We start from the raw sequence: 27,785 nt of genomic DNA, 5'->3' as shown, positions 1-27,785 counted from the left end.
CTTCTCTTCTCATACTGTCTGTCTGTCTTCCTCTTTTTATACTGTCTGTCTTCCTCTCTTTTTATACTGTCTGTCTGTCTTCCTCTCTTTTTATACTGTCTGTCTGTGTGTTCCAGACATGCATCTAGGGGAGTTTGACAACGTGACTCTGATGGACAACACAACCAACTGTCTGTCTATCGATGACTTTCGTAACCAGGTAACCATATCTGTCTGTCTGCCTGCCTGTCTGCCCCCCGCTCCCCTGTCCGTCCATGCGTCACACAAAGGGCAGATGCCCACTCATTGATATACTTCTATGCTATGGGAAAGTTGTGCAATGAGAGAGATTGATTGGTTAGTGGTATGTAACAGAAGCAGTGTGTTCAGGCAGTAATTTACAGTGGTAACAGAGTAATCGGGATCCATGTTATTGTGAACAGGCATGGGCCGATATAAGGGACTGTACAGTATTTAGAATAGGAATGACTGTATGTCGCCAAATTACACACAGTATATTATTTAACACATTTTCACATGAAAATGTACCTAGATGAATCATTAAAACTTAAAGTACCCACTGGGCACAGAAGTCAATTGAACATCTATTCCACATTGGTTCAACATCTATTCCACATCTATTCCACATCTATTCCAAATCTATTCCACATCTATTCAACATCTATTCCACATCTATACCACATTGGTTCAACATCTATTCAACATCTATTCCACATCTATTCAACATCTATACCACATTGGTTCAACATCTATTCAACATCTATTCCACATCTATTCCACATCTATTCAACATCTATTCCACATCTATACCACATTGGTTCAACATCTATTCAACATCTATTCAACATCTATTCAACATCTATTCAACATCTATTCAACATCTATTCAACATCTATTCCACATCTATACCACATTGGTTCAACATCTATTCAACGTCTATTCCACATATATTCCAAATCTATTCAACATCTATTCAACATATATTCCACATCTATACCACATTGGTTCAACATCTATTCCACATCTATTCAACATCTATTCCACATCTATTCAACATCTATTCCACATTGGTTCAACATCTATTCCACATCTATTCCACATCTATTCCACATCTATTCAACATATATTCAACATCTATTCAACATCTATTCCACATTTATTCAACATCTATTCAACATATATTCCACATCTATTCAACATCTATTCAACATCTATTCAACATTTATGCCACATTGGTTCAACATCTATTCCACATCTATTCAACATCTGTTCCACATCTATTCCACATCTATTCCACATTGGTTCAACATCTATTCAACATCTATTCAACATCTATTCAACATCTATTCCACATCTATTTAACATCTATTCAAAATCTATTCCACATTGGTTCAACATCTTTTCCACATTGGTTCAACATCTATTCCACATTGGTTCAACATCTATTCCACATCTATTCAACATCTATTCCACATCTATTCCACATTGGTTCAACATCTATTCAACATCTATTCCACATATATTCCACATTGGTTCAACATCCATTCCACATCTATTCCACATCTATTCCACATATATTCAACATCTATTCAATATATATTCCACATCTATTCCACATATATTCAACATCTATTCAACATATATTCCACATTGGTTCAACATCTATTCAACATCTATTCAACATCTATTCAACATCTATACCACATTGGTTCAACATCTATTCAACATCTATTCCACATCTATTCCACATCTATTCCACATATATTCAACATCTATTCCACATCTATACCACATTGGTTCAACATCTATTCAACATCTATTCAACATCTATTCAACATCTATTCAACATCTATTCAACATCTATTCCACATCTATACCACATTGGTTCAACATCTATTCAACGTCTATTCCACATATATTCCAAATCTATTCAACATCTATTCAACATATATTCCACATCTATACCACATTGGTTCAACATCTATTCCACATCTATTCCACATATATTCCACATCTATTCAACATCTATTCCACATTGGTTCAACATCTATTCCACATCTATTCCACATCTATTCCACATCTATTCAACATCTATTCAACATATATTCAACATCTATTCAACATCTATTCCACATTTATTCAATATCTATTCAACATATATTCCACATCTATTCAACATCTATTCAACATCTATTCAACATTTATGCCACATTGGTTCAACATCTATTCCACATCTATTCAACATCTATTCAACATCTGTTCCACATCTATTCCACATCTATTCCACATTGGTTCAACATCTATTCAACATCTATTCAACATCTATTCCACATCTATTCAACATCTATTCAAAATCTATTCCACATTGGTTCAACATCTTTTCCACATTGGTTCAACATCTATTCCACATTGGTTCAACATCTATTCCACATCTATTCAACATCTATTCCACATCTATTCCACATTGGTTCAACATCTATTCAACATCTATTCCACATATATTCCACATTGGTTCAACATCCATTCCACATCTATTCCACATATATTCCACATATATTCAACATCTATTCAACATATATTCCACATCTATTCCACATATATTCAACATCTATTCAACATATATTCCACATTGGTTCAACATCTATTCAACATCTATTCAACATCTATTCAACATTTATTCCACATTGGTTCAACATCTATTCCACATCTATTCAACATCTACTCCACATCTATTCCACATCTATTCAACATCTATTCAACATCTATTCCACATTGGTTCAACATCTATTCAACATCTATTCCAAATCTATTCAACATCTATTCAACATCTATTCAACATATATTCCACATTGGTTCAACATCTATTCCACATCTATTCCACATCTATTCAACATCTATTCCACATTGGTTCAACATCTATTCCACATCTATTCCACATCTATTCCACATCTATTCCACATCTATTCAACATCTATTCAACATATATTCCACATTTATTCAACATCTATTCAACATCTATTCACATTTATGCCACATTGGTTCAACATCTTGTCCACATCTATTCAACATCTATTCAACATCTATTCCACATCTATTCCACATCTATTCCACATTGGTTCAACATCTATTCAACATCTATTCAACATCTATTCCACATCTATTCCACATCTATTCAACATCTATTCCACATTGGTTCAACATCTTGTCCACATTGGTTCAACATCTATTCCACATATATTCCACATATATTCCACATTGGTTCAACATCTATCCCACATCTATTCAACATCTATTCCACATTGGTTCAACATCTATTCCACATCTATTCCACATCTATTCCACATATATTCAACATCTATTCAACATATATTCCACATCTATTCCACATATATTCAACATCTATTCAACATATATTCCACATTGGTTCAACATCTATTCAACATCTATTCCACATCTATTCAACATCTATTCAACATTTATTCCACATTGGTTCAACATCTATTCCACATCTATTCAACATCTACTCCACATCTATTCCACATCTATTCAACATCTATTCAACATCTATTCCACATTGGTTCAACATCTATTCAACATCTATTCAACATATATTCCACATTGGTTCAACATCTATTCCACATCTATTCAAAATCTATTCCACATTGGTTCAACATCTATTCAACATCTATTCCACATCGATTCCACATCTATTCAACATCTATTCCACATCTATTCCACATCTATTCCACATTGGTTCAACATCTATTCCACATCTGATGCATTTGTGTTTAGTGAGTTCACCAGATCAGAGGCAGTAGGGATGACCACGAATTGTCTTGATACGTGTGTGAATTGGGCCATTTTCTTATCCTACTAAGAATTCAAAATGTTACAAGTACTTTTGGCTGTCAGGGAAACTGTATGGAGTAAAATGTACATTATTGTCTTTAGGAATGTAGTGGATTAAAATTGTCAAAGTTGTCAAAAATATAAATAGTAGAGTAAATTACAGATACCCTTAAAAAATGATTTAAGTAGTAGTGTCACGTTCGTCGTATGGTGGAAGAGAGGAGGACCAAGGCGCAGCGTGAAATGAATACATATTTAATTAACGAAGACGAAGAACACTTGACAAACTATACAAAACAACAAACGAACGTGAAGCTATATAACAAATAGTGCTGACACTAAACACTACACATAGACAATCACCCACCAACTACCTAATGAATATGGCTGCCTAAATATGGTTCCCAATCAGAGACAACGATAGACAGCTTTCTCTAATTGAGAACCAATCCAGGCAACCATAGACATACATACACCTAGACTAGACACTGCCCCATAAACATACAAAACCCCTAGACAATTCAAAACACATACATCCCCCATGTCACACCCTGACCTAACTAAAATAATAAAGAAAACAAAGATAACTAAGGCCAGGGCGTGACAAGTAGTTTAAAGTATATTTACTTATGTACTTTACACCACTGGAAATGATGTGGAAACAACATTGGTTCAACCAGTGTGCCCAGAGGATAGATAGCAGAGAACATGCCTACCATTTACCCTCAGTCCTCAGGCAGACCAGAGCCATAGATATGCATTTTTTGCAAACTGTTCTTCACCTTCAAATCAAATCAGATTTTATTTGCCAATTGCTTCGTAAACAACAGGTGCAGACTAAAAGTGAAATGCTTACTTATGGGCCTTCACAACAATGCAGAGAGAAAGAAAATAGAGAAACAATAGAAAAGTAAAAACATGTAATAATACAAATAATAATAAATACACAATGAGTAATGATAACCTGGCTATATACACGGTACCAATACCGAGTCGATGTGCTGGGTTAGGAGGTAATTGAGGTAGATACAGTATGTACTGTGCATTCGGAAAGTATTCAGACCTTTTTCCACATTTTGTTAGGTTACAGCCTTATTCTAAAATGGATTGGAAAAAAAAATCCTCATCAACCTACACACAATACCCCACATCAAAGCTAAAACAGGTTTAGAAATTTTTGCAAATGTATTAAAAATAAAAAACAAATATCACATTTACATAAGTATTCAGAGCCTTTAATCAGTACTTTGCTGAAGAACCTTTGGCAGCGATTACAGCCTCAAGTCTTCTTGGGTATGACTCTACAAGCTTGGCACAATCCTGTCTCGGAGCTCTACGGACAATTCCTTCGACCTCATGGGTTGGCTTTTGCTCTGACATGTACTGTCAACTGCGAAACCTTATATAGACAGGTGTGTACCTTTCCAAATCATGCCCAATCAATGGAATTTACCACAGGTGGACTCCAATCAAGTTGTAGAAACATCTCAAGTCTCATAGCAAACGGTCTGAATACTGATGTAAACAAGGTATTTCAGTTTTTTATTTTGTAATACATTTGCAAAAATTTCAAAAAACATGTTTCCGCTTTGTCATTATGGGGTATTGTGTGTAGATTGATGAGGGAAAAAAAGTATTTATCAATATCAGAATAAGGCTGTAAAGTAACAAAATGTGGAAAAATTAAAGGGCTCTGAATACTTTCCGAATGCACAGTATATACACTGAGTATAACAAACATTAGGAACACCTTCTCTTTGCCCTTAGAACAGCCTCAATTTGTGTTGAGGGTGTCGAAAGCGTTCCACAGGGACGCTGGCCCATGTTGACTCCAATGCTTCCCACAGTTGTATCAAGTTGGCTGGACGCTGTTTGGGTGGTGGATCATTCTTGATACAAACAGGAAACTGTTGAGCGTGAAAAACCCAGCAGCATTGCAGTTCTTGACACAAACCGGTGCGCCTGGCACCTACTACCATACTACTACCATACCCCATTCAAAGGCACCTACTACCATACTACTACCATACCCCATTCAAAGGCACCTACTACCATACTACTACCATACCCCATTCAAAGGCACCTACTACCACACCCCATTCAAAGGCACCTACTACCATACCCCATTCAAAGGCACCTACTACCATACCCCATTCAAAGGCACCTACTACCATACTACTACCATACCCCATTCAAAGGCACCTACTACCATACTACTACCATACCCCATTCAAAGGCACCTACTACCATACTACTACCATACCCCATTCAAAGGCACCTACTACCATACTACTACCATACCCCATTCAAAGGCACCTACTACCATACCCCATTCAAAGGCACCTACTACCACACCCCATTCAAAGGCACCTACTACCATACCCCATTCAAAGGCACCTACTACCACACCCCATTCAAAGGCACCTACTACCATACCCCATTCAAAGGCACCTACTACCATACCCCATTCAAAGGCACCTACTACCATACCCCATTCAAAGGCACCTACTACCATACCCCATTCAAAGGCACCTACTACCATACCCCGTTCAAAGGGGCTAAAGTCTTGTCTTGTCCATTCACCCTCGGAATAGGACACATACACAATCCATTTCTCAATTGTCTCAAGGCTTAAAAATCCTTCTTTAACCGGTCTCCTCCCCTTCATCTACACTGACTGAAGTGGTTTTAACAGGTGACATCAATAAGGGATCATAGGTTTCACCTGGATTCACCTGGTCAGTCCATGTCACCTGGTCAGTCTATAACTAGGAATTTGTATTTATTTGTGTTGCTTCACAGTCCTCACTGTTCCATAAGGTGTATCTTTATCTGTTTTTTTAAATATAATTTTACTGCTGTCATGAGTTACTTGATATGTTATAGAGTTCCAAGTTGTCATGGCTCTATGTAGTACTGTGCACCTCCCATAGTCTGTTCTGGACTTGTGGCATGTGGGGTATGCATGGGTGTCCGAGCTGTGTGCTAGTAGTTTAGACAGACAGCTCTGTGCTTTCAACATGTCAATACCTCTCATAAATACAAGTAGTGATGAAGTCAACCTCGCCTCCACTTTGAGCCAGGAGAGATTGACATGCATATTATTAATATTAGCTCTCTGTGTACATTCAAGGGCCAGCCGTGCTGCCCTGTTCTGAGACAATTACAATTTTGGCACCTGACCAAAAGACTGAACAGTAGTCCGGTGTGACAAGACTAGAGCCTCTAGGACCTTCCTTGTTGAGTGCGCTGTTAAGAAGGCAGAGCAGGGCTTTATTATGGACAGACTTCTCCCCATCTTAGCTACTGTTGTATCAATATGTTTTGACCATGACAATTTATAATCCAGGGTTACTCCAAGCTGTTTAGTCACCTCAACTTGCTCAATTTCCACATCATTTATTTCAAGATTTCGTTGCGGTTTAGTGAATGACTTGTCCTAAAAACAACGCTTTTACTTTTTGAAATATTTAGGACTAATTTACTGCAGCTCTTTGTTAAGTGTTGCAGTCATTTCTGTCGTAGTAGCTGACGTGTATAGTGTGGAGTCATCTGCATACATAATAATGTGACTAGGATAGATAATAAACAGTAGCAGCAGCGCATGTGAATGCAGAAAGGTAAATAGCTACCCGGACAAGCTATTTAACAGTCTTATGGCTTGGGGGGAAGAAGCTGTTCAGGGTCCTGTTGGTTTCAGACTTGGTGCATTGGTACTGCTCGCCGTGCGGTAGCAGAGAGAACAGTCCATTACTTGGGTGGCTGGAATCTTTGACAATTTTTAGGGCCTTCTTCTGACACCACTTGGTATAGAGGTCCTGCATGGCAGGGAGCTCACCCTCAGATCTGAGGGTCCATGCCAAATCTTTTCAGTCTGGGACCCATGTCGACCAAAAGGTTATACTTTTGAATTATCTGTACTGTGAGCGGACCAAGTACTTTGAGGTTGCTCTAAAGGGGAAGGTGGAATAATCTAGTCAGGTTTTCTTACATTGAACAATGTTCTCTATTGAGGTATTTGTTTCTTCTCAAACAATCCCACACATTCAAGGATAATCTCACAAAGAAAACACAAATATTCTTCTTTACAGGAACAAGGAACACAAGGTGAGTAACTTTTAACTATAACATAAATTACGGGTGTGTCACCGCCGAACTATCCGTTCGTGGAGAATTCCCTTCGGGTGGTGGTGTGGATCTATGGGTTTGTCCTCTTCTTCTCTCTTCTATCCGGTAAGTCTTCTCCACTGCCGGTTCCCTCCTCTCTCTTGTAAGGGGGAAAGGAATAGGTAATTAGTACCGTCAGCTGTGCTTAATTGCCTCTGATCAACTTTACTCACATGCCGGGCTACTATCCGTGGGACCAGCCTGCCCCATGGTGGTCCTTCCACAGTACATAGAACATTCTTCCAAGAGTCTTGATGATCATCCAGGTGCTTCCAGGTGCTGTTTTGGCAAACTTGAGTCAACTTTTTGGACGACATGGGTCCCATTATGCTCTGCGAAAATCAAACACTGCATTCCACAGTAAGAACCTCATATCAAGCATGGTGGTGGTAGTGTGATGGTTTGGGGATGCTCCACACCATACTTTCTCAACACTATACACGTCAGCTACTACAACTAATGAAATGACTGCAACACTTAACAAAGAGCTTCAGTTAGTTTCAGAACGGGTGGCAAGGAATACGTTCGTCATAAAAAATTCAAAAACTAAAAGCTTTGTATTTGGGACAAATCATTCACTAAACCCTAACCTCTTGGAATGAATAATGTGGAAATTGAGCACATTGAGGTTTGACCCTAGATTGTAAACTGTCCTGGTCAAAACATGTTGATACAACAGTAGCTAAGATACAACAGTAGCTATTATTTTTTTGACATTTTTAAATTTAACTTTATTTAACTAGGCAAGTAAGTTAAATAAAAGCAATGCGCTGCCTTTTAACAGCACTATCAACAAGGCTTGTCCTACAGGCTCTAGTTTTGTCACACCTGTACTACTGCTCAGTTGTGTGGTCAGGTGCTACAGAGGGACTTCGGAAAATTACAATTTGCTCAGAACAGGACTGTGAAGAGATACAGAGATACACGTGAATACGCACAAACATGGATAATGGTGCCGAAGGAGATGGCCGCCATTTTACGATCCAGTAACCAATTGTGCTATTGTGTATTTTTTCTCATGTTATTTGTCACTTATTTTGTACATCATGTTTCTGCCACCGTGTCTTATGACCAAAAATAGCTTCTTGATATCAGGGCAGCAATTACTCACCCTATACCGGAGGAATTCATCTTCTTCGAGTCGGATGGGAAGGATTTACTCCAGACACCCGACAAGGCCCTCATCCCCGTCATTCACAGGAGGAAAAGACGAAGATATCATGGTCCGGATGTAAGGCTCCGTCGCCGAGAGCGTAATCTACCTTTACGATCGGTCCTATTAGCCAACGTACAAATCAAATCAAATCAAATGTATTTATATAGCCCTTCTTACATCAGCTGATATCTCAAAGTGCTGTACAGAAACAAAGCCTAAAACCCCAAACAGCAAGCAATGCAGGTGTAGAAGTCAGGTGCAGGAGAGCAGAGTGTAGTAACAGGCACACTTTTTTCCCCGGTCCAAAATGAAAGCACATAAGTACATAAACGTGCCCAAAACACGGAACATGAACAAAAGTCTGGCGTGTGACCCACAATCAATCGATAATAAAATAGACGAACTACGAGCATGTATACCCTACCAACGTGACATTAAAAACTGTAATATCTTATGTTTCACAGAGTCGTGGCTGAACGACGACATGATTAACATACAGATGGCAGTTTTAAGCTTTTTCGGCAGGAAAGAACAGCGGCTTTTGGTAAGACAAGGGGCGGCAGACTATGTATATTTGTAGACAACAACTGGTGCACGAAATCTAAGGAAGTATCGAGGTTTTGTCGCCTGAGGTAGAAAATCTCATGATAAGCTGTAGACCACACTATTTCTCAAATGTTACGGGTGTGTACGGGGGGCGAAGTCAGGTGCATGGCTAGAAAGCCGGTGATGTCGATCGCCGAATGCCGCCCGAACAAGGAGAGGAGCCGACTTCGGCGGAAGTCGTGACAGTATCTCCCCTTGACGCGCGGCTCCAGCGACGGTGAAACTCCCGCAGCAGTTCGGGGTCCAACACATCCGCAACCGAGACCCAGCACGTCTCCTCCGGACCGTACCCCTCCCACTCCACGAGGTACTGAAGGCCCCCTGCCAGACGCCTCAAATCCAGGATGGAACGAACGGAGTACGCCGGGGCCCCCTCGATGTCCAGAGGGGGTGGAGGAACCTCCCGCACCTCCGATTCCTGGAGCGGACCAGCCACCACCAGCCTGAGGAGAGACACATGGATCGAGGGGTTAATACGGTAATCAGAGGGAAGCTGTAATCTGTAACACACCTCATTCACCCTCCTCAAGACTTTGAATGGCCCCACAAACCGCGGACCCAGCTTCCGGCAGGGCAGGCGGAGGGGCAGGTTTCGGGTCGAGAGCCAGACCTGGTCCCCCGGTGCGAACAATGGGGTCTCACTGCGGTAACGGTCCGCGCTGGTCTTTTGGCGAAGCGCGGCTCGCTGAAGATGAACATGGGCTGCCTCCCATGTCTCCTGCGCGCGCCTGAACCAGTCGTCCACCGCAGGAGCCTCGGTCTGACCTTGATGCCACTGTGCCAGAACCGGCTTGTACCCCAATACTCACAGAAAGGTGGAGGAGTGGCGAAGCGAGTTCTGCGCCATCTCGGCCCAGGGCACGAACGGCGCCCACTGCCCCGGCCGGTCCTGGCAATAGGACCACAGAAACCTGCCCACATCCTGGATGAATCTCTCTACCTGCCATTTCTCTCGGGGTGAAAACCTGAGGTAAGGCTGATCGAGACCCCCAGACGTTCCATGAACGCCTTCCAGACTCGCGACGTGAACTGGGGACCCCGATCAGACACTATATCCTCAGACACCCCGTAGTGCCGGAAGATGTGAGGAAACAGGGCTTCCGCAGTCTGTAGGGCCGTAGGAAGACCGGGCAGAGGGAAGAGATGACAGGACCTAGAGAAACGATCCACAACGTCCAGGATCGTTTCCCTGTGAAAGAGGAAGATCGGTTATACAATAAATTTATGTTTTGTTCGAAAATGTGCATATTTGAGGTATAAATCATAGTTTTACATTGCAGCTACCATCAAAAATATCACCAAAGCAGCCAGAATAATTACAGAGAGCAACGTGAAATACCTAAATACTCATCATAAAACATTTATGAAAATTACATGATGTACAGCAAATGAAAAATAAACATCTTGTGAATCCAGCTAATTTTTCAGCCAATATTTCAGATTTTTTAAGTGTTTTACAGCGAAAAACACAATATAGCATTATACACTGCTCAAAAAAATAAAGGGAACACTTAAACAACACAATGTAACTCCAAGTCAATCACACTTCTGTGAAATCAAACTGTCCACTTAGGAAGCAACACTGATTGACAATAAATTTCACATGCTGTTGTGCAAATGGAATAGACAAAAGGTGGAAATTATAGGCAATTAGCAAGACACCCCCAATAAAGGAGTGGTTCTGCAGGTGGTGACCACAGACCACTTCTCAGTTCCTATGCTTCCTGGCTGATGTTTTGGTCACTTTTGAATGCTGGCGGTGCTCTCACTCTAGTGGTAGCATGAGACGGAGTCTACAACCCACACAAGTGGCTCAGGTAGTGCAGTTCATCCAGGATGGCACATCAATGCGAGCTGTGGCAAAAAGGTTTGCTGTGTCTGTCAGCGTAGTGTCCAGAGCATGGAGGCGCTACCAGGAGACAGGCCAGTACATCAGGAGACGTGGAGGAGGCCGTAGGAGGGCAACAACCCAGCAGCAGGACCGCTACCTCCGCCTTTGTGCAAGGAGGTGCACTGCCAGAGCCCTGCAAAATGACCTCCAGCAGGCCACAAATGTGCATGTGTCAGCATATGGTCTCACAAGGGGTCTGAGGATCTCATCTCGGTACCTAATGGCAGTCAGGCTACCTCTGGCGAGCACATGGAGGGCTGTGCGGCCCCACAAAGAAATGCCACCCCACACCATGACTGACCCATCGCCAAACCGGTCATGCTGGAGGATGTTGCAGGCAGCAGAACGTTCTCCACGGCGTCTCCAGACTCTGTCACGTCTGTCACATGTGCTCATGTGCTCAGTGTGAACCTGCTTTCATCTGTGAAGAGCACAGGGCGCCAGTGGCGAATTTGCCAATCTTGGTGTTCTCTGGCAAATGCCAAACGTCCTGCACGGTGTTGGGCTGTAAGCACAACCCCCACCTGTGGACGTCGGGCCCTCATACCACCCTCATGGAGTCTGTTTCTGACCGTTTGAGCAGACACATGCACATTTGTGGCCTGCTGGAGGTCATTTTGCAGGGCTCTGGCAGTGCACCTCCTTGCACAAAGGCGGAGGTAGCGGTCCTTTGACCTCGCGCGTTCACGTGAGAGGCAGCTCCGTTCCATCGCTCAACTGAAGTCAATGTAATTCTCCGGTTGGAACGTTATTCAAGATTGATTCAATACATCGTTTGACATGTTTCTACGGACTGTTACGGAACTTTTGGACATTTCGTCAGGTTTTAGTGAACTCGCTTTCCTGACGTTGGATTTGTATACCAAACACGCGACAAAAATAGCTATTATGGACATTACAGAAAAAACCGAACATTTCTTGTGGAAGTGTGAGTCCTGGAAGTGCATTCCGACAAAGACTAGCAAAGGTAACTGAAGATTTATAATGCTTTTTATGAGTTTTGTTGACTGCACAATTTAGGCGGGTAACTGTATGGCTTGCTTTTGTGGCTGAACGCTGTTTTCAGATTATTGAATATTGTGTTTTGCCGTAAAGCTTTTTGAAATCTGACACAGCGGTTGCATTAAGAACAAGTGTATCATTAATTCTATGTAAAACATGTATCTTTCATCAAAGTTTATGATGAGTATTTCTGTTATTTGACGTGGCTCTCTGCAATTTCTCCGGATATTTTGGAGGCATTTCTGAACATGGCGCCAATGTAAACGGAGGTTTTTGGATATAAATATGAACTTAATCGAACAAGACATATATGTATTGTGCAATATGAAGTCCTATGAGTGTCATCTGATGAAGATAATCAAAGGTTAGTGATTCATTTTATCTCTATGTGCTATATGTGGCTCCTCTCTTTGGCTGGAAAAATGGCTGAATTTTTCTTTGAGTTGGTGGTGACCTAACATAATCATTTGTGGTGCTTTTGCTGAAAAGCCTATTTGAAATCGGACACTTTGGTGGGATTAACAACAAGATTACCTTTAAAATGGTATAAGACACATGTATGTTTGAGGAATTTTAATTATGAGATTTCTGTTGTTTGAATTTGGTGCCCTGCACTTTCACTGGCTGTTGTCATATCGATCCCGTTACAGGGATTGCAGCCATATGAATTAAAGAGGAAAGGGTCTAAACCATCTAACCCAGATGTTTTTTGGGAGTCAAGTTTAAGGAGCTCCTTTAGCACCTCGGACTCAGTGACCACCTGCAGGGAAAAACTTTGTAGTGGGGCAGGGGAAAAAGAGGGAGGAGCATTGGGGATAGTCGCATTAGAAGGGGTGGGAGATGAGGAAATGTTGAATGGGCAAGGAGGCATGGCTGAGTCAAATAGGAATCCTGACTTAAAACCTCTTTGGGCTTGATGTCCCGCTAGCGTGCCACTATGACAACATCCGGTGAAATTGCAGAGCGCAAAATTCAAAATACAAAAATCGTAATATAAAACATTCATGAAAATAAAAGTGTCATACATAATTCTTTAGCTTAGAATCTTGGTTATCGAACCGCTTTGTCCGATTTACAATAGGCTTTACGGCAAAAGCATAGCATTTGATTGTCTGAGGACAGCGCCCTGCATACACCCCGCATAAAAATATTTTTCAGACCAGCAGAGGCATCACAAAAGTCACAAATAGCGATAAAATAAATCACTTACCTTTGAAGATCTTCCTCTGTGTGCAATCCCAAGGGTCCCAGCTACACATAAATTATTGTTTTGTTCGATGAAGTAATTCTTTATATCCCCAAAAAGTCTGTTTAGTTGGCATGTTTGATTCAGTAATCCACCCGTTCAACTCGTTCAACATGCAGACAAAGGAATCCCAAAAGTTACCTGTAAACTTCATCCAAACAAGTCAAACAATGTTTCTAATCCATCCTCAGGTACCCTAATATGTAAATAAACAATAACATGTAAGACGGAACATAGTATGTTCAATACCGGAGATAAATAACAAAGTGCTCGCCCTCATTCACGCATGCCAAAAGACTAGAGTCCTAATGAGGGACACCTTGGAAAAACTACAACTACTTGTTCATTTATCAAAAAACAAGCCTGAAACCTTTTATAAAGACTGTTGACATCCAGTGGAAGCCATAGGTACTGCAATCTGGGTCCTCTGGTTGGAAATTCAATAGGCCAACATAGGAGCTCAAAAAACAAATTTTTCCGGATGGGTTTTCCTCGGGTTTTCGCCTGCCATATCAGTTCTGTTATACTCACAGACATTATTTTAACAGTTTAGAAACTGTTTTCAAACTGTTTTCTATCAAATACATCCAATTATATGCCTAGCTTCTGGGCCTGAGAAATAGGCAGTTTACTTTGGGCATGTCAGACTATTCCCTGAGCAGCCATCACGAACACAGGCTGTAAAACAGTGATCTCTAAGGTCATTACAGAAAACACCTGACTGATACCTATCAGGATTAAATTGAGGAGAGTAGTCTTTTCTGGGTGTTTGAGTCATACCTTGTGGGAATGGTAATAATCTGAGAAAGATTTAGGGAGTCCCATTGATTTAGGACATGGTCAGGTGGTTTAAGCATGTCCCAGTTTAGGTCACCTAGCAGGACAAATTCAGACTTAGTATAAGGCGCCAGGAGAGAGCTTAGGGCAGGTAGGGTACAGGTCGGGGCTGATGGAGAACGATAGCACCCAGAAACAGTCAACGAAGAGCTATTTGAAAGTTTAATGCTTAAAACCAGCAAATCAAATTGTTTGGGGACAGACTTGGTGGAGACAACCGAGCACTGAAGGTGATCCTTGGTAAAGATTGCCAATCCCCCACCTTTGGAAGATCTGTCTTTTTGAAAAAGGTTATAACCAGAAAAGTTAGTTAACATCAGTATTCAAAACACTATTTTCCTTAACCACGTCTCAGTAATGACCAACACATCTGGATTGGAGCTGTGAACCCACACTTTCAATTGATCCATTTTAGGTAATAAGCTTCTAGTGTTAACGTGCGGAAAACTAAGGCTTTAATCAATGAAGCAGATAGAGCACCAGTCAGAATTGGAGCTAGCAACAGTAGATGGGTCAGGGTGTAGATGCACATTTCCAGATATCATCAACAGTAATACAGTCAAGGCACGACAGAGGACAGGGAGAGCTCTGCAGTGCTGATTTATGACATCTGAATGTGCATCAAATGGGAACAAGATCATATTGTACAGCAATTTCAACAGGTAACATGTTTGAAGTAACCCTGGAATTAACCTGGATTGTAAACTGTCATGGTCAAAACACATTGCTACAACAGTAGCTAAAATGGGGAGAAGTCTGTCCATAATAAAGCCCTGCTCTGCCTTCATAACAACACTATCAACAAGGCAGGTCCTACAGGCCCTAGTTTCTACCTTCTTAACAACACTATCAACAAGGCAGGTCCTACAGGCCCTAGTTTCTACCTTCTTAACAACACTATCAACAAGGCAGGTCCTACAGGCCCTAGTTTCTACCTTCTTAACAGCACTATCAACAAGGCAGGTCCTACAGGCCCTAGTTTCTACCTTCTTAACAACACTATCAACAAGGCAGGTCCTACAGGCCCTAGTTTCTACCTTCTTAACAACACTATCAACAAGGCAGGTCCTACAGGCCCTAGTTTTGTCGCACCTGGACTACTGTTCAGTAGTGTGATCAGGTGTCACAAAGAGGGACTTAGGAAAATTGTAATTGTCTCAGAACAGGGCAGCACGGCTGGCCCTTGGATGTACAAAGAGCTAATATTAATAATATGCATGTCAATCTCTCCTGGCTCAAAGTGGAGGAGAGATTGACTTCATCACTACTTGTATTTATGAGTGGTATTGACATGTTGAATGCACTAAGCTGTCTATTTCAGTCGCTGGCGTACAGCTTGGACACCCATGCATACCCCACAAGACATGTCACCAGAGGTCTCTTCACAGTCCCCAAGTCCAGAACAGACTATGGGAGATGCACAGTAATACATAGAGCCATGACTACATGGAACTCTATTCCACATCAAGTAACTGATGCAGCAGTAGAATCAGATTTAAAGAACAGATACAAATACCTTATAAACAGCAGGGACTGTGAAGCAACACAAACATAGGCTCAGACACATGTATACACACACACAATAACATATGCACCATACACACACGTAAACACAGATTTTGTACTGTAGATATGTGGTAGTGGTGGAGTAGGGGCCAGAGGACACACAGTGTGTTATGAAATCTGCGAATGTACTGTAAAGTTTTGAAAAACTACTTTAATTTTGCTGGACCCCAGGAAGAGTAATGGGGATCTTATGCGGATCCATAATAAATACAAATACAAATTAAGCCGGTGACTGATGTGGTAAACTCCTCAATGCCTTCGGATGAATCACGGCACATATTAAAGTCTGTGCTAGGGAAACAGTCCTGTAGCTTAGCATCCGCTTAATCAGATCACTTCCTTATTGAGCGCGTCACTGGTACTTCCTGTTAGAGTCTTTGGTTGTGAGCGGGAATAAGGAGTATAGAGCTATAGACAGATATGTGAAATGCAGAGCTGTGTGTGGAGTAAAGGTGATCTAGAGGTGACATGCTTATTCAAATGAGGTAAAACAGAATAAAATCACCAGCCACTAGGAGTGCCACCTCTGAATGAGCTTTTATTAGTTTGCTTATGGCCTTATACAGCTTGTTGAGTGTGGTCCTAGTGCCAGCATCGGTTAGTGGTGGTAAATAAATAGCTATGAAAAATATAGATAAAAACTCTCTTGCTAAATAATATGATCTACAGCTTTTCATGAGGTATTCTGACTCAGGCGAGGAGAACCTTGAGACTTCTTTAGAGATTGTGCACTAACTGTTGTTAACAAAGATACACACACTGTAACGATTTTCGTCGGGAGAAGGAGAAAACCGCCGACCCCGGACCGGGGACCCTCGCAGCGGGCCCCGGACAGGAGGGAGACTCTGGCTGCTCCGGACAGGAGGGAGACGCTGGAGGCTCCGGACTGACGTCCTTCGTTGGGGACCTCGTGCCATAACTCCTCACTGGAGGTTTCGTGCCATTGATCCTCACTGGAGGCTTCGTGCCATGGATCCTCACTGGAGGCTTCGTGCCATGGATCCTCACTGGAGGCTTCGTGCCATGTATCATCACTGGAGGCTTCGTGCCATGGATCATCACTGGAGGCTTCATGCCATGGATCATCACTGGAGGCTTCGTGCCCTGGATCATCACTGGAGGCTTCGTGCCCTGGATCATCACTGGAGGCTTCGTGCCATGGATCCTCACTGGAGGCTTCGTGCCATGGATCATCACTGGAGGCTTCATGCCATGGATCATCACTGGAGGCTTCGTGCCCTGGATCATCACTGGAGGCTTCGTGCCATGGATCATCATTGGAGGCTTCGTGCCATGGATCCTCACTGGAGGCTTCATGCCATGGATCATCACTGGAGGCTTCGTGCCCTGGATCATCACTGGAGGCTTCGTGCCCTGGATCATCACTGGAGGCTTCGTGCCATGGATCCTCACTGGAGGCTTCGTGCCATGGATCATCACTGGAGGCTTCATGCCATGGATCATCACTGGAGGCTTCGTGCCCTGGATCATCACTGGAGGCTTCGTGCCATGGATCATCATTGGAGGCTTCGTGCCATGGATCCTCACTGGAGGCTTCGTGCCATGTATCATCACTGGAGGCTTCGTGCCATGGATCATCACTGGAGGCTTCGTGCCATGGATCATCACTGGAGTGGAGAGACACACAGGAGGCCTGGCTCTGGGAGAAGGCACAGGACTCACCAGGCTGGGGAGACATGCAGGAGGGTTAGGGCTTAGCACAGGCACAGGACTCACCAGGCTGGGGAGACATGCAGGAGGCCTTGTCCTTGGCCGAGGCACCGGATACACTGCGCCGTGGAGGCGCACTGGAGGTCTCGAACAAAGAGCCTGCACAACTCGTCCTGGCTGGATACCCCCTGTAGCCCGGCAAGTGCGGGGAGTTGAAACAGGCCGTACTGGGCTGTGCTGGTGAACCGGGGACACCGTGCGTAGGGCTGGTGCAGGATACCCCGGGCCGAGGAGACGCACTGGAGACCAGAAGCGCTGAGCCGGCATCAGCCCTCCTGGCTCGATGCCCACTCTAGCCTGGCCCGATTCGAGGAGCTGCGATGTAACGCACCAGGCTATGCATGCGCACTGGGGACACCGTGCGCTTCACCGCATAACACGGTGCCTGCCCAGTCACTCTCTTGCCACGGTAAGCACGGGGAGTTGGCTCAGGTCTCCTACCTGAGTCCGCCAATCTCCCTGTGTGCCCCCTCCCCAAAAAAATGTCTGGGGCTGCCTCTCGTGCACTTCTCCTCGAGCAAACTCCTCATAGCGTTGCCGCGCCGCTTTTGCTGCCTCCAGCTCCTTTTTTGGACGCCGATACTCTCCCGACTGTGCCCATGGTCCTTTGCCGTCCAAAATGTCCTGCCATGTCCAGGAGTCCATGTTCCCACGCTGCTTAGTCCTTTGTTGGTGGGTGGTTGTGTAACAATTTTCGTCGGGAGAAGGAGAAGAGGACCAAGGTGCAGCGTGGTAAGTGTTCATATTTTTTTTATAAAATACGAAACACTTGACAAAACAACAAAAAAACAACAAACGAACAGTCCTGAAAGGTGAAACAAACACTAAACAGGAAACAATCACCCACAACTCAAAGTGGGAAAACAGGCTACCTAAATATGGTTCTCAATCTCAGACAACGATAGACAGCTGCCTCTGATTGAGAACCATACACGGCCAAACACAAATAAATAGACAACATAGAACACCAGACATAGAATGCCCACCCAAACTCACGCCCTGACCAACCAAAATAGAGACATAAAAATGATCTCTACGGTCAGGGCGTGACACACACCTCCCCCTTGAGCTTACCCGAGGCTTCCGTTCGGTCCAGCTAGATGTATATTATCCATGTCCTTGATCAGCCACGACTCAGAAATATATCAGTTCTTCACGTACTGTTGATAAGAATGGATCTCATCCAGTTTGTTCTCCAGTGATTTGTACGTTCACCAATAGAAAGGAGGGTAGAGGAGGTTTATTTACTCACCGACGTGCAGTACCAGTCAAAAGTTTGGACAAACCTACTCATTGAATGTTTTTTCTTTATTTTTACTATTTTATACATTGTAGAATAATAGTGAAGACATCAAAAGTTACCTTGGCTGCAGAGGATAAGTTCATTATAGTTAACTGCACCTCAGATTGCAGCCCAAATAAATGTTTCACAGAGTTGAAGTAACAGACACATCTCAACATCAACTGTTCAGAGGAGACTGGGTGAATCAGGACTTCATGGTCGAATTGCTGCAAAGAAACCACTACTAAAGGACACCAATAAGAAGAAGAGACTTTCTTGGGCTAAGAAACACAAACAATGGACATTAGACGAGTGTAAATCTGTCCTTTGGTCTGATGAGTCCAATTTGCGATTTTTGGTTCCAACTGTCGTGTCTTTGTGAGACACAGAGTAGGTGAATGGATGATCTCAACATGTGTGGATCCCAACATGAAGCATGGAGTAGGAGGTGTGATGGTGTGGGGGTGCTTTGCTGGTGACACAGTTGGTGATTTATTTAGAATTCAAGGCACACTTAACCAGCATGGCTACCACAGCATTTTGCAGTGATACGCCATCCCATCTGGTTTGAGCTAAGTGGGATTGTCATTAGTTTTTCAACAGGACGATGACCCAAAACACACCTCTAGGCTCTGTAAGGGCTATTTGACCAAGAAGGAGAGTGATGGAGTGCTGAATCAGATGACCTGGCCTCCACAATCACCCGACCTCAATCCAATTGAAATGGTTTGGGATGAGGTGGACCGCAGAGTGAAGGAAAAGCAGCCAATAAGTGCTCAGCATGTGGAATGGGAGACCAGATGCTGCTGGAAGTGGTCTCGAAGGCCAATAGTAGGTACTCTTTCCTCTGGTCTAAAGAAACATATCACAGGGCTTACCCTGTGTAGGGCGATGTCTTTCGAATGGGACGTTAAGCGGGTTGTCTGTGGTCACAACTTCCCATGGCGCTTATTGTAAGAGCAGGTGTGTCCCCGGTGTCCTGGCTAAATTCTCAATCTGGCCCTCATACAATCATGGCCACCTAATCATCCCCAACTTCCAATTGACTCATTCATACCCCTCTACCCTGTAACTATTCCCAAGGTTGTTGCTGCAAATGAGAATGCTCTCAGTCAAATGACCTGGTAAAATAAGGGTAAAAAAATGTTACCAGGTGTATTCTACATTCTGTCTGTAACCATGTGTATGTACTGTATGCGTTACCAGGTGTATTTACATACTATCTCCCGAGTGGCGCAGTGGTCTAAGGCAGTACAGCTGTGCCACTAGAGATTCAGGGTTCGAGTCCAGGCTCTGGCGCAGTTGGTCGTGCCTGGGAGACCCATGGGGCGGCGCACGATTGGCCCAGCGTCCTCCGGGTTAGGGAAGGGTTTGTCCTTGTCCCATCACGATTGGCCCAGCGTCCTCCGGGTTAGGGAAGGGTTTGTCCTTGTCCCATCACGATTGGCCCAGCGTCCTCCGGGTTAGGGAAGGGTTTGTCCTTGTCCCATCACGATTGGCCCAGCGTCCTCCGGGTTAGGGAAGGGTTTGTCCTTGTCCCATCACGATTGGCCCAGCGTCCTCCGGGTTAGGGAAGGGTTTGTCCTTGTCCCATCACGATTGGCCCAGCGTCCTCCGGGTTAGGGAAGGGTTTGTCCTTGTCCCATCACGATTGGCCCAGCGTCCTCCGGGTTAGGGAAGGGTTTGTCCTTGTCCCATCACGATTGGCCCAGCGTCCTCCGGGTTAGGGAAGGGTTTGTCCTTGTCCCATCACGATTGGCCCAGCGTCCTCCGGGTTAGGGAAGGGTTTGTCCTTGTCCCATCACGATTGGCCCAGCGTCCTCCGGGTTAGGGAAGGGTTTGTCCTTGTCCCATCACGATTGGCCCAGCGTCCTCCGGGTTAGGGAAGGGTTTGTCCTTGTCCCATCACGATTGGCCCAGCGTCCTCCGGGTTAGGGAAGGGTTTGTCCTTGTCCCATCACGATTGGCCCAGCGTCCTCCGGGTTAGGGAAGGGTTTGTCCTTGTCCCATCACGATTGGCCCAGCGTCCTCCGGGTTAGGGAAGGGTTTGTCCTTGTCCCATCACGATTGGCCCAGCGTCCTCCGGGTTAGGGAAGGGTTTGTCCTTGTCCCATCACGATTGGCCCAGCGTCCTCCGGGTTAGGGAAGGGTTTGTCCTTGTCCCATCACGATTGGCCCAGCGTCCTCCGGGTTAGGGAAGGGTTTGTCCTTGTCCCATCACGATTGGCCCAGCGTCCTCCGGGTTAGGGAAGGGTTTGTCCTTGTCCCATCACGATTGGCCCAGCGTCCTCCGGGTTAGGGAAGGGTTTGTCCTTGTCCCATCACGATTGGCCCAGCGTCCTCCGGGTTAGGGAAGGGTTTGTCCTTGTCCCATCACGATTGGCCCAGCGTCCTCCGGGTTAGGGAAGGGTTTGTCCTTGTCCCATCACGATTGGCCCAGCGTCCTCCGGGTTAGGGAAGGGTTTGTCCTTGTCCCATCACGATTGGCCCAGCGTCCTCCGGGTTAGGGAAGGGTTTGTCCTTGTCCCATCACGATTGGCCCAGCGTCCTCCGGGTTAGGGAAGGGTTTGTCCTTGTCCCATCACGATTGGCCCAGCGTCCTCCGGGTTAGGGAAGGGTTTGTCCTTGTCCCATCACGATTGGCCCAGCGTCCTCCGGGTTAGGGAAGGGTTTGTCCTTGTCCCATCACGATTGGCCCAGCGTCCTCCGGGTTAGGGAAGGGTTTGTCCTTGTCCCATCACGATTGGCCCAGCGTCCTCCGGGTTAGGGAAGGGTTTGTCCTTGTCCCATCACGATTGGCCCAGCGTCCTCCGGGTTAGGGAAGGGTTTGTCCTTGTCCCATCACGATTGGCCCAGCGTCCTCCGGGTTAGGGAAGGGTTTGTCCTTGTCCCATCACGATTGGCCCAGCGTCCTCCGGGTTAGGGAAGGGTTTGTCCTTGTCCCATCACGATTGGCCCAGCGTCCTCCGGGTTAGGGAAGTGTTTGTCCTTGTCCCATCACGATTGGCCCAGCGTCCTCCGGGTTAGGGAAGGGTTTGTCCTTGTCCCATCACGATTGGCCCAGCGTCCTCTGGGTTAGGGAAGGGTTTGTCCTTGTCCCATCACGATTGGCCCAGCGTCCTCCGGGTTAGGGAAGGGTTTGTCCTTGTCCCATCACGCACTAGCGACTCCTGTGGGTTGCATGCTGACACGGTCGCCAGGTGTACGGTGTTTCCTCTGACACATTGGTGCGGCTGGCTACCGGGTTAAGTGGGCATTGTGTCAAGAAGCAGAGCGGCTTGGTTGGGTTATATTTCGGAGAAAACACGGCTCTCGACCTTCGCCTCTCCCGAGTCCGTATGGGAGTTGCAGCGATGAGACAAGACAGTAACTACCAATTGGATAGCATGAAATTGGGGAGACAACAGGATACATTTCCATTCTATAACGAGGTGAATATACTGTATGTGTTACCAGGTGTAACTACATTCTGTAGGTGTATCTATTGTATGTGTTACCAGGTGTATTCAAATCAAATTGTATTAGTCACATGTGCCGTATACGACAGGTGTAGACCTTACAGTGAAATGCTTACCTACGAGCCCCTAACCAACAATGCAGTTAAAAAAAGATTAACTTCTTTAATATAGGGGGCAACATTTTCACTTTTGGATGAATTGCGTGCCCATAGTGAACTGCCTCCTACTCTGTCCCAGATGCTAATATATGCATATTATTATTACTATTGGATATAAAACACTCTGAAGTTTCTAAAACTGTTTGAATGATGTCTGTGAGTATAACATAACTCATATGGCAGGCAAAAACCTGAGAAAAAATCCAAACAGGAAGTGAGAATTCTGAGACTGGTCAATGTTCAACTCATCGCCGATTCAATTCCCTGTAAGATATGGATCTGTTTGCACTTCCTACGCCTTCCACTAGATGTCAACAGTCAGTAGAACGTGGAATGAAGCCTCTACTGTGATGTGGAGCCGGATGGGAGGTGTTCGAGTCAGTGGTCTGGCAGAGTGCCAGTTCCTGGTCATGCGCTTTCCTCATGATATCGCCTTGCGTTCCATAACTTCTACAGACATGAAGGAATGCTCCGGTTGGAACGTTATTGGACATATATGATAACAACATCCTGAAGATTGATTCTCTACTTAGTTTGACCAGTAAATTCGACCTATTTTTTTTATTTTACCCCCTTTTCTCTCCAATTTTCGTGGTATCCAATCGCTAGTAATTACTATCTTGTCTCATCGCTACAACTCCCGTACGGGCTCGGGAGAGACGAAGGTCGAAAGCCATGCGTCCTCCGAAGCACAACCCAACCAAGCCGCACTGCTTCTTAACACAGCGCGCCTCCAACCCGGAAGCCAGCCGCACCAATGTGTCGGAGGAAACACCGTGCACCTGGCCCCCTTGGCTAGCGCGCACTGCGCCCGGCCCGCCACAGGAGTCGCTGGAGCACGATGAGACAAGGATATCCCTACCGGCCAAACCCTCCCTAACCCGGACGACGCTAGGCCAATTGTGCTTCGCCCCACGGACCTCCCGGTCGCGGCCGGCTGCGACAGAGCCTGGGCGCGAACCCAGAGACTCTGGTGGCACAGCTAGCGCTGCGATGCAGTGCCCTAGACCACTGCGCCACCCGGGAGGCCCTGTTATATAACTTTTTGAAGTTTTTGTCCGAGTTTGCCTGCATCTGCGCGAGCGTTTGGACATATGCACTAAACATGCTAGCAAAAGTAGCTACTTAGACATAAGTAATGGACATTATCGAACAAAACAATGATTTATTGTGGAACTAGGATTCCTGGGAGTCCATTCTGATGAAGATGATCAAAGGTAAGGGAACATTTATGATGTAATTTCGTATTTCTGTTGACTCCAACATGGCGGAGAAATGTTGTTTTTATCTGAGCGACGTCTCAGATTATTGCATGGTGTGCTTTTTACATAACGTTTTTTTTTAAATCTGACACAGCGGTTGCATTAAGAACAAGTGTATCTTTAATTCTATGTAAAACATGTATCTTTCATCAAAGTTTATGATGAGTATTTCTGTTATTTGACGTGGCTCTCTGCAATTTCTCCAGATATTTTAGAGGCATTTCTGAACATTGCATAAATGTATTGTATAACATGATGTCCTATGCAATGTGTTAACAGGTGTATTCTACTGTCTGTCTGTAACCAGGTGTATCTATGTGTTACCAGGTGTATTTTACTGTCTGTCTGTAACCAGATGTATCAATGTGTTACCAGGTGTATTCTACTGTCTGTCTGTAACCAGATGTATCAATGTGTTACCAGGGCTATTCTACTGTCTGTCTGTAACCAGGTGTATCTGTGTGGTGCCAGGTGTATTCTACTGTCTGTCTGTAACCAGGTGTATCTGTGTGGTGCCAGGTGTATTCTACTGTCTGTCTGTAACCAGGTGTATCTATGTGTTACCAGGTGTATTCTACTGTCTGTCTGTAACCAGGTGTATCTGTGTGGTGCCAGGTGTATTCTACTGTCTGTCTGTAACCAGGTGTATCTGTGTGGTGCCAGGTGTATTCTACTGTCTGTCTGTAACCAGGTGTATCTGTGTGTTACCAGGTGTATTCTACTGTCTGTCTGTAACCAGGTGTATCTGTGTGGTGCCAGGTGTATTCTACTGTCTGTCTGTAACCAGGTGTATCTGTGTGTAACCAGGTTTTCTATGTTTTAACAGGTGCACTCTACTGTCTGTAACCAGGTGTTTGTCTCTCCAGGTGTACTCTACTGTCTGTAACCAGGTGTTTGTCTCTCCAGGTGTACTCTACTGTCTGTAACCAGGTGTTTGTCTCTCCAGGTGTACTCTACTGTCTGTAACCAGGTGTTTGTCTCTCCAGGTGTACTCTACTGTCTGTAACCAGGTGTTTGTCTCTCCAGGTGCATTCTACTGTCTGTAACCAGGTGTTTGTCTCTCCAGGTGTACTCTACTGTCTGTAACCAGGTGGTTGTCTCTCCAGGTGTACTCTACTGTCTGTAACCAGGTGTTTGTCTCTCCAGGTGTACTCTACTGTCTGTAACCAGGTGTTTGTCTCTCCAGGTGTACTCTACTGTCTGTAACCAGGTGTTTGTCTCTCCAGGTGTACTCTACTGTCTGTAACCAGGTGTTTGTCTCTCCAGGTGTACTCTACTGTCTGTAACCAGGTGTTTGTCTCTCCAGGTGTACTCTACTGTCTGTAACCAGGTGTTTGTCTCTCCAGGTGCATTCTACTGTCTGTAACCAGGTGTTTGTCTCTCCAGGTGCATTCTACTGTCTGTAACCAGGTGTTTGTCTCTCCAGGTGCATTCTACTGTCTGTAACCAGGTGTTTGTCTCTCCAGGTGTACTCTACTGTCTGTAACCAGGTGTTTGTCTCTCCAGGTGTATCTATTGTAACCAGGTGTTTGTCTCTCCAGGTGTACTCCACGGTGTACTCTATCATCACGGTGTTCGGCCTGGCCGGTAATGGTTTCGCCCTGCTGGTTCTGGTTAAAACGTTCCGTCAGCGTTCTGCGTTCCACATCTACATGTTGAACCTGGCCGTGTCCGACCTGCTGTGTGTCTCCACGCTGCCGCTACGGGTCCTCTACTACGTTAATAAGGTAGGACTTCTTCTACGTCTTGTTTTCGGGGGGGTTGTCGACAAGTGCATTTCACTTGATTTTTACATGTAATTTACTTCGGGGGAAATTGCCTTTTAAAAGGCACATTGTCGCACCTTTGAATGAATCCAGGTCTTTGAGATGCTATTAAAATAGATTATTGTTGTTTTTGACCCTCTCCCTCAGGGTCAGTGGAACCTGGGAGACTTCCTGTGCAGGGTTTCGTCCTATGCCCTCTACGTGAACCTCTACTGCAGCGTGTTCTTCATGACCGCCATGTCCGTCACACGCTTCCTCGCCATCGTGTTCCCCGTGCAGAACCTGCGCCTGGTCTCAGAGCGTCGCGCCCGTCTGGTGTGTGTCTGTATCTGGGTGTTCATCTGCACTGTCTCCTCCCCCTTCCTCATGACTGGTCAGCATCTCGACCCAGCCACCAATAAGACCAAGTGCTTCGAGCCTCCAGAGCGCAGCACAGGGGGCGGGCTTAGCAAGCTCATCATGCTCAACTACTTCTCATTGGCCGTGGGCTTCGTGCTTCCTTTCTTGGTCATCCTGCTGTGCTATGCCGGGATTATCCGGGCCCTGCTGTCACGGAAACACACTGCGCAGCGCCAGAAGGGGGCAGGGTCTAAGGCTATCCGAATGATCGTCATAGTGATGCTGGCGTTCCTGCTGTGCTTCATGCCGTACCACATCCAGCGCTCCGTCCACCTCAGCTTCCTGTCCCAGACTGCCACATCCTGTTCAGAGCTGGTGTACATGCAGAAGAGTGTGGTGGTGACACTCTGTCTGGCTGCCTCCAACTCCTGCTTCGACCCCCTGCTCTACTTCTTCTCTGGAGAGGGCTTCAGACGACGCCTGTCAACCTTCAGGTCCACTAGCAGGACACCGAGACAACCGGCCACAGAGACAGGGGCACAGCCACAGTTAGGGAGGGGAACACGCTTTGAGTGAGAGAGAGAGAGTGAGAGAGAGAGAGCGAGAGCGCACGAGAGAGCACGCGAGAGCCGAGAGAGAGAGAGAGAGAGAGAGAGAGAGAGAGAGAGAGAGAGAGAGAGAGAGAGAGAGAGAGAGAGAGAGAGAGAGAGAGAGAGAGAGAGAGAGAGAGAGAGAGAGAGAGAGAGAGAGAGAGAGAGAGAGAGAGAGAGAGAGAGACGAGAGAGAGAGACGAGAGAGAGACGAGAGAGAGACGAGAGAGAGAGACGCACACAAGCCTAAGATCGCCATGCACAATGCCAAGCTCTGTTTTTCATGGTTTGGGCCCCTTAGTTCTAGTAAAGGGAAATCTTAACGCTACAGCATACAATGACATTTTAGACCCTTCTGTAGTTCCAACTTTGTGGCAACAGTTTCCTGTTTCAGCATGACAAAGCCCCTATGCACAATGCATATGGAGTTGGTTCCCCTTCGCTGCAATATTGGCCTCAACTCTTCTGGAAAATCTTTCCACTAGAACATTGCTTCCATTCAGCCACAAGAGCATTAGTGAGGTTGGGCACTGATGTTGGGCTATTAGTGCTGGCTCGCAGTCGGCGTTCTAATTCATCCCAAAGATGTTCGATGGGGTTGAGTTCAGGACTCTGTGCAGGCCAGTCAAGTTCTTCCACACTGATCTCAACAAACCATTTCTGTATGGGCCTCGCTTTGTGCACTGGGGCATTGTCATGCTGAAACAGGAAAGGGCCTTCCCCAAACTAAGTTGGAAGCACAGAATTGTCTAGAATGTAATTGTATGCTGTAGCGTTAAGATTTCCTTTGCTGGAACTAGGTGGTCTAGCCCGAACCATGAAAAACAACCAATGATTCCTCCTCCACCAAACTTTACAGTTGGCACTATGCATTGGGGC

At 45.0% G+C, this 27,785-nt stretch overlaps 1 protein-coding gene across 1 annotated transcript; it reads left to right on the top strand.

Annotated features, from left to right (window-relative positions):
* The first annotated feature begins 118 nt into the window (after positions 1-118).
* On the top strand, positions 119-26,892 carry cysltr1 (cysteinyl leukotriene receptor 1). Its single transcript, XM_038986449.1, has 3 exons — positions 119-199; positions 25,753-25,938; positions 26,125-26,892. The coding sequence occupies exons 1-3, from the start codon at positions 119-121 to the stop codon at positions 26,890-26,892; spliced, it is 1,035 nt and encodes a 344-aa protein (XP_038842377.1).
* The last annotated feature ends 893 nt before the right edge of the window (positions 26,893-27,785 follow it).

This window comes from Salvelinus namaycush, unplaced genomic scaffold (genome assembly GCF_016432855.1).
Source record: "Salvelinus namaycush isolate Seneca unplaced genomic scaffold, SaNama_1.0 Scaffold481, whole genome shotgun sequence".
Classification (NCBI taxonomy): domain Eukaryota; kingdom Metazoa; phylum Chordata; class Actinopteri; order Salmoniformes; family Salmonidae; genus Salvelinus; species Salvelinus namaycush.
Note: the sequence above shows the minus strand (reverse complement) of the source record. Positions and strands in the feature narration are given on the sequence as shown.